Genomic DNA, 8,293 nt, shown 5'->3' on the forward strand with positions numbered 1-8,293 from the left:
AAACAATAATTCCCACTTTACGTATCATGAAAAAGTATTTCCCAACATACCGTCCACGTAGGATCAGTTTTTATTTTTATTTTTTTTTAATATAACCGCCACATGAAATGGCGGTTTTGTTTAGAAATCTGAACTAAAACGCTATATGAAATGGCGGTTTAGATGAATTTCCGTTTTTTTTAAATATATATATATATATATATATATATATATATATATATATATATATATATATATATATATATATATATATATATATATATATATGGAGCAAACTGCCACTTCAATTGGCGGTTTTATGGCTGTACAAAATGCCAGTTTCTGGTTTTCTTTCTTCACTTTACTTCATTTGCCATTTCAAGCTGCGGGTTGTTCTCTAAAAAAAATTTCTTCAATCCTCATTTACTTCATATTCACAATTCCTCTCATTCAACTAAATTAATCAACTACATTTTCATCTTCTCCTTCTTTACTTGTTCATTTTCATCATCATTTAAGGTATTAATATAAACCCTAATTTATTTCAATTTGCAAATTGAATATTTTGTTCATTATTGTTGTCATTTGAAGTTATAAATACATTGATTGCTTGTTACATTCTCTTGATTTCATGATTTGAGCTTACATTTTACACATTTGTAGTTGAATTTTATGATTTGGTTTCTATGCATATAAAGTGTTTGATGAAATGCCTCAATGAAAGTTTATTACTTTGTTGGGTTAGTTTAATGGTTTTAATATATATTCATGGTATTTTTAGCTTTATATTTGAATTGAAAGTTCTAATAAGTGTTCTAATACCTTAATATGAGAAATTCTTGTATTCACATTTACACTTCCCTTACTCATAATCAACAATAAAGTGTATGTGAAATCACATGAAAAACAAGTTTGTGACACTTATGTATGTAACAGCGATTATGGCGATGCCGGGCCCAGTTGATCCATCAGTGCTTATGCTTCAGGCGACATACAGAAGCATAGCTGCGTGGGAGGGCTCCACTGCCCAATTGGTTACTCGTCAGCACTACCAGGCGAGTACATTACAGTGGGAGGTGGATGACAGGGTATTAGAGGCAGTCGAACTAGCTGGATTCAGATACATTCATAGGTTGTTGGGCGGGGGCTTAGAACTCGATCAAGCTCTTATCACTGCATTGCTGGAGAGGTGGAGGCCGGAGACACATACGTTCCACCTCACAGTTGGCGAGGCAACGATCACGTTGCAAGATGTGGCAATTATCATGGGACTGCCCATTGAAGGACAAGTAGTGATTGGTCATGTCATGGAGAGAGAAATTGGCCAGCAATAGTTCATGAGCTACTAGGGGTTTGGCCTGAAAACCCTCAAGACCCCACACAGCCGAAGATCATTGTTGGATTGTCATTGAAGCTCACTTGGCTCCGACAGCATTTTAGCGCGCTTGAAGATGACGCGGATGATGTGACGGTTGATAGACATGTGCGAGCTTACATCTTGTACCTGTTTGGATGCATCTTGTTTCCAGACAAGAGCGGCGACTCGGTACAGTTGATCTATCTCCCTCTACTGGGAGACTTGGAGCGCGTAGATGAGTACAGTTGGGGAAGTGCTACCATAGCGTATCTGTATCGTAACTTATGTCGAGTATCTCGTAAGGGTGCCAAGGACATTGGTGGCTGCTTGATGCTGTTACAGATATGGTCATGGGAGCACATTCATATAGGGAGGCCCATTATTGGGACGATTCGACCGGATGAGCAACATGATCAGGAAGATGACGCGGATGATTTTGAACCGGTATTAGGGTCACAGCATCGGCGCGGGATGGATCCTTTGGCAGTAAGGTAGCAACACTCAATTTACTATTCAAATTCATAATTTCACTATTTTATGATACATGAAAATGTTAAACAATGTTTATTTGTTTGCAGCTGGCTTCGCGTATATCTTTCGAGATCCCACTCTCCACATACTCTCGTCTACTATAGAGACGCACTAGATCGACAACGGGAAGAGCAGGTTATTAACATTTACTATTTGTATTAGTTATGAATAAATTGTATATATTACTAAACATATTGATTTCTATTACAGATGACATGACAGCCTTACACAGCGGCTAAGATGGACGCTCTGCCGCACATATGTACATCGGGCCACGAGATTTGGAGATCGCGTTGTCCACTTATTTGCTTTGACATCGTCGAGCTACATCTCCCGGATCGTGTCATGCGTCAATTCGGTTTGGAGCAGGTAATTCCGCAAGCCTAAGAAACACCCAACCTCAACTACATGCGATCAATCGGAGGACTGGGGACAAGAACTACCTCGTACGACATAGATCGCATGTAGATGCGTGGAATGACCGAGCTTCTAGATTGGTTGGAGGAGATAACTTCACAGGTCATAGCTCTACTATGTACATGAGTTGGTACAGGCGTATCTCCATATTACGCCTAACGAACACCACATTTGCACAGGCGTATCTCCATATCTCCATATGTACATGAGTTGGTACAGGTCATAGCTCTACTTTGTGTGTATACGGGGTACACCAATCGGGAAACAAATGAGTTACCTCGGTCGCGGTGTTGATGTGGTTGTGGGGACACCTGGACGGGTGATTGATTTGCTAAAGAGAAGAGCTTTAAATCTGTCTAGTGTTCAGTTTGTTGTTCTGGATGAGGCTGATAAAATGCTTAATGTTGGTTTTGAGGAACCTGTCGGGGTTATATTACAGATGCTGCCTCAAAATCGCCAAACTTTGATGTTTTCAGCCACAATGCCCGATCAGATCAGGGACATTACTAGAAAGTATATGAAAAATCCATTGATGATTGATCTTGTAAGATTGAAAACATAGATTTTATTGTTTGTGTACTGTTATTGATCTAGGTTATGGCCCATATTGTTGAAGTTTGATTTAGAATTTGATGAGCTTTTTTCTTGTTAAAGTCTTCTCCTACCGAGAAACTAGGTAGGATAAGGAGAGAGGGAAAGAATGATGGAGGGGGCTTTACAAGTTTGATTGGATAGAAACTAAAAAAAAGAGCATTCCTTCTTTGTTCCATTACATGTGAGAGATAATATTCGTGTTTTTCTTTTCGCAAAGCTTAAGTCTTATTTGTTTGTAATAATTCATCATTGAATGTTAATCAATTGTAGGTTGGAGATTCTAAGCAGAAGCTAGCTGAAGGAATAACTTTGTATTCAGTTCTAGTGGATCAGCATTTAAAGCAGGTGTCATTGGACCTCTTGTAACGGTAAAATCTATGAATTTCTCATTTGTTCAACGGTATTTGTCTGTTGATCCATATAATGAGTTCAGTATTGCTCCCAGGAACATGCAAATGGAGGGAAATGTACTGTTTTCACTCAAACAAAACGTGATGCAGATTGGTTAGCTATAGCGTTGGGAAGCAAAAACCACAAATGTGAGGCGTTACATGGGGATATCGTTCAAACTCAGAGAGAAAAGTTCGATTAAATTCTTATCTGATAACAATTTTGGCTATAGCAACAATTTCACTTAACATTCAAATCCAACTTCCTTACATTCAACACACCATTTACTCTATTTGTTCGTACAATTTAGTCACTTCTCTACTTGTTCCTTGTGGTGTTGCTGTATCAATAAGGTCCATTAACACTCATCTCTCATACTTACATATATCTTAAATAAGTTGTGTTTCTGCAACAATAAAGAGGAATTGCATTCATCTCCATTCCCTTATTCTTTCCATTTACCTTATAAACATTACGTCCTAAATAATCAAACATCATTCCAACTCATATCACGCGACATTCCATCATGTTTCATCAAAAATTCGCCGCACATGCTCCATAGACATCTAAATGAATACTATCCTTTCAGAAACAAATGCAAATTTTCCCAAAGTTTAATTTCTGGCAGTTCATATCTCCCTCATTCGATATCCAAATTACAATTATTTTTTCATTTTGGATATTTTTTCGAGATCTACGCACTCGTAAAATTTCATAATTTTTTGATTTTATTTGCTAGTAAACCAGGCAAATTACTCACAATGTCGCAAAATTGAAGGGTGTTAAAAAGATTTCTAAAATTAGGATATTGGTGGAGTAAAGCTTGATATGAAAGGACTATTGGGTCACAAGGTGTTTGTTTCGGTAATGAAACGAGGAAGTGCAAAAGACACTTAAATACCTGGAGATAGGTGTAATCGGGTACAACTCTCAATATGCTGAAAGTGTTTATATGATCCTTCCGCTGATGAGACCTCAAATCCTGCAATACAACGTTAGCCTTGTCCGGGGGTGATTTCCCGGAAAACCCCTCCGACGCTCAAGTCAGATCGGGAGACAGAAAGTAATGAATATATGATAATGAATGAATACAAGATTAACGGATTGTAGGATGAGTTCAGATCAATTGAAGAAATATTTGATCAAGAATATAGATTGTAAGTAGGAGGGTAGTGCCATTTTTGCGGAGTAATGGTAGGAATATATAAACTTTCTTTCTAATTAAATGATTGAAGGAAGTACTTTTGGTAAAATAAATTGAATGTAGAAGAGTAGAATTGTCTGCCATTTTATGTAGTTTCATGACATATTTATAGCAATTTCTTATAAGGATTCTAAATGTGGTTACTTGATCATGGGATGATCATGAACATAATGTTTGTAGATGTGGGAATAATGGGGAGTTATTTTAGGAAGTGACTAAGAGTAGTGATAGTAGTGGACAAAGGGGGTAGTTAGGGTTTGACTAAATGTGTTATTATTGACCCCATAACAGTGTTCAATGCAATCTTCAAGAATTAAGTTTGAGGGCAAACTTTTCTCGATGTTGGAGAAAATGTTAACAATGTCAACCCCTCCCCATTCATCAAAATCCATCATCCATTCATCCAAGAAAAGCTAGGTGTGTTTTAGCTTTTATTTAGCTTTTATTTATTTTTTATTTTGATTGTAATGATTTAATTTAAGGACTATTAGTTAACTCATTAGGATGTTTTTTGTGTGCTTTTATTAGTTTCTCTTATTAAGTTGTAAACTTGTAGTAGTTTAAGGACTTTAGCATATAGGACTTTATGTGTAAAATCAGGATCTATGTTGCAAGAGAAATCACACCTATGAAGATATTTACATAATGTATAAATTCGTGCAAGTTATCAAATGTGTTAGATTGTGTAATGGTTATTCGGTTATTCATATAAGACAGTTTTTTTTATTAGTGGAGAGTAGTGGAGTGGTTACTAGGAATATTAGGAGCAGTTACCTGAAGTCTCTTGTATATATATTATCTTCACCATTATTGAATGAAATACAGAGTATTGAACAATAATCAGAAACATAGTAAAAATATTCAAAACCACACCAAAACTTGGTGGTAAACCTGAAATCATGGTATCAGAGCAGCAACGATTCTAAGTCGTTTTTGCAGCTTCATCATTTACCATTAACAAAGCTTAAACCCAAAAAATGGCAGACGAATCAAGAACTGTCATAACACCAGATCAACCGGTCACAATGAGGCAATTGTTGCAACTGTTCAAACAGTTAAACTCCAATCAACCGCCCACTGAAACCGTGACCAACACCCATACCCTCTCCATCTCGGAAAAATTAACAAATCAAAATTACACCAAATGGTCCAGGCTGATGCACTTAGCCATCAGTGGACGAGATCTTCTCAATCACATCATCGACGATCCTCCTCCCACAAATGACCCAGCGTACAGCCAATGGATCAAACGTGACTCGATTGTTATTTCATGGATTTTAGAGAATATAGATTCTGACCTAGTAAATCAATATCTTGATTTCCCAACAGCCAAAGCTTTGTGGCAAGGGATTGAAACTCTCTACAGTAGTGGGAGAGATGGCCTGCAAATTTTCGATTTAACAGTCAAGGCAAATAAAATCCAGCAAGGCACAGACACAATCGAGACATATTACAGCAAGCTTCTTATGGTATGGAAGGAAATCGACAGAAGACAACCAAACCCAATGAAAGACCCAGGTGATATCATTGTTTATAATCAATTAATTCAAAAAAACAGATTATACCAATTTTTAGCCGGAATCCATCAAACCTTTGATAAGGATAGGCGAGATCTATTACTGTTAGATCCACTTCCCACAGTGGAGGAAGCATATGCGAGTATCAGAAGGGAGGTATTAAGGAGGGGAATCATGAAAACAGAGCCCTCATCAAATCTAGAATCATCGGGCTCCGGTGGAGTCTTTGCAGTCAAAGGGAAGACTTACCGGCGGGAGGATGACAAATCTCACCTCAAATGCACCTACTGTGGAGGTACAAGGCACACACAAAATGAGTGCTTCAAACTCGTGGGCTACCCTGAATGGTGGCCAGATCCGAAGAAGAAAGGGGAGAAAAAACAAACCCATTTTTCCGATCAGCACCGCACCGGAAGAGTAGCCATGGGATGGAGCACAGAGAGGCATGAACCCATGAAGGAAGACGAAGGGAAGAAACCAACAGAGGAAGGTACCAGAAGCAACAAGGAAGAGAACGGCGGATTAGGGTTTGAAACTGGAGGTGAAGATGAAAGGCTCAAAGAGCCTTTAAATAAGGGAAGGAGGTCACGTGCCTCACGTGCCTCTGATTCCTTGCTCCCACCCTTAAACATTTCGTCCTGTTTTAATACTTCATCTCATTTTAAAGAGGGGTGGATCTTTGACTGCGGTGCTACCGATACAATGTCATTTGACCCTAATGATTTTTTGACTCATGACCAACCTAGGAAAGACGTCATTAAAACCGCGAATGGGGAAGGGATTAAAGTGAGCGGAGCCGGAACTATTTCTTTCACAAAAAACCTCACTTTAAAAAATTGTTTATTCGTACCAGACCTGTCACATAAATTGTTATCAGTGAGTCAACTTACGAGAGATCTTGATTGTACGGTACTCATGAAACCCGGTTGTTGTATTGTGCAGGATGCTCAGACAGGAAAAATCATTGGGCGTGGTATTGAGAGCAATGGACTGTATTACTTGGAAGAGGAGACTCCAAAAGGCAAAGTGGCACTTGTTCGCGAGCTAGAGGAAAGACAACTATGGCATCGACGTCTGGGACATCCTTCAGTGGGGTATTTAGAAAAACTTTTCCCTAATTTTGTAGGGTTAAAACCTAAGTTTAAGTGTGAAACATGTATTCTTGCAAAAAGCCACAAACATTCGTATTCTAATAGCTTGACTAAAGTTGATGTGCCCTTTATGCTTGTTCATTCTGATGTGTGGGGTCCTGCCCCAGTCATAGGACTACATGGTTTTTTGTACTATGTTACATTTATTGATGATTGTACTCGCATGAGTTGGATTTATTTCCTTAAACAGAAATCTGAAGTCTTTCATGTGTTTGTTGAGTTCTATAATATGATTTGTACCCAATTTCGAACCCAGCCCCGCATGCTCCGCACGGATAATGGTAGAGAATATATCAATTCGAACATGGACTTATTCTTTAAACAAAAAGGCCTAATACATCAAACATCTTGTCCTAACACACCCCAAAAAAACGGTGTGGCAGAACGGAAAAATCGTACACTGCTTGAGATGACCCGTGCGATTATGCTTGACTCTCGTGTCCCCACTCATCTTTGGCCGGAAGCCATCGCCACTGCCAATTACCTTAGCAATAGACTTCCCACAAAGAGTCTCCAATACCACACACCCCTAGCCACCCTCCAAACCCATTTCCCTATTCCCTCTACGCATATTCTACCTCCTCGTATATTTGGGTGCACGGTTTTTGTTCATTGTTCAGCAAGGGTACGAAACAAATTTGAACCACGAGCAGTGAAATGTGTTCTTATTGGATATGGTCGAAATCAAAAGGGTTATCGGTGCTATGATCCCTCAGCTAGAAAAGTCTATACCACGATGGATTGCGAGTTCATCGAGAATGAATACTACTATCGCCATCTTCGCCGTCAGGGGGAGAAGTATCATGACGACGATGATCTCAGTTGGTTAGTTGGTCCATGGTTGCCCAACCTTCACCCAAAAGATCAAGTTGACAATGCTACGGAGTCACCTCACCAAGATGGTCTATCCACTACTCCTATACCACCACCAATCCTGTCTGACCATCAGGTAAGTCATTCAGCTCCTGATCAAATTGTTTCAGCAAGTACTAACAGTGATAATGTGATAGTTGATATTGATACTTCGAATGAGGAAATTGACACAGGCAACAGTGATAATGGGTTTGTTAATACTTTGACTGAGGAAGCTGCCACAGATACAATTGAAACAAGGGGTCATGATGCTTCGTATACGTTACCTCCTCGCTCCACT

At 38.9% G+C, this 8,293-nt stretch overlaps 1 protein-coding gene across 1 annotated transcript; it reads left to right on the forward strand.

The window, feature by feature from the left end:
• The first annotated feature begins 1,912 nt into the window (after positions 1-1,912).
• LOC130805527 (DEAD-box ATP-dependent RNA helicase 53-like) lies at positions 1,913-2,846 on the forward strand. The gene is made up of 2 exons (XM_057670299.1): positions 1,913-2,002; positions 2,078-2,846. Exon 2 carries the CDS (start codon positions 2,553-2,555, stop codon positions 2,844-2,846), a length of 294 nt encoding a protein of 97 aa, XP_057526282.1. The 5' UTR covers positions 1,913-2,002; positions 2,078-2,552.
• Positions 2,847-8,293: the final 5,447 nt, after the last annotated feature.

Source organism: Amaranthus tricolor, chromosome 2 (assembly GCF_026212465.1).
Source record: "Amaranthus tricolor cultivar Red isolate AtriRed21 chromosome 2, ASM2621246v1, whole genome shotgun sequence".
Classification (NCBI taxonomy): domain Eukaryota; kingdom Viridiplantae; phylum Streptophyta; class Magnoliopsida; order Caryophyllales; family Amaranthaceae; genus Amaranthus; species Amaranthus tricolor.

Bases quoted from the DNA above. Each gene is read 5' to 3' on its own strand.
- LOC130805527 (XM_057670299.1), top strand. From the start codon at position 2,553: ATGAGTTACCTCGGTCGCGGTGTTGATGTGGTTGTGGGGACACCTGGA.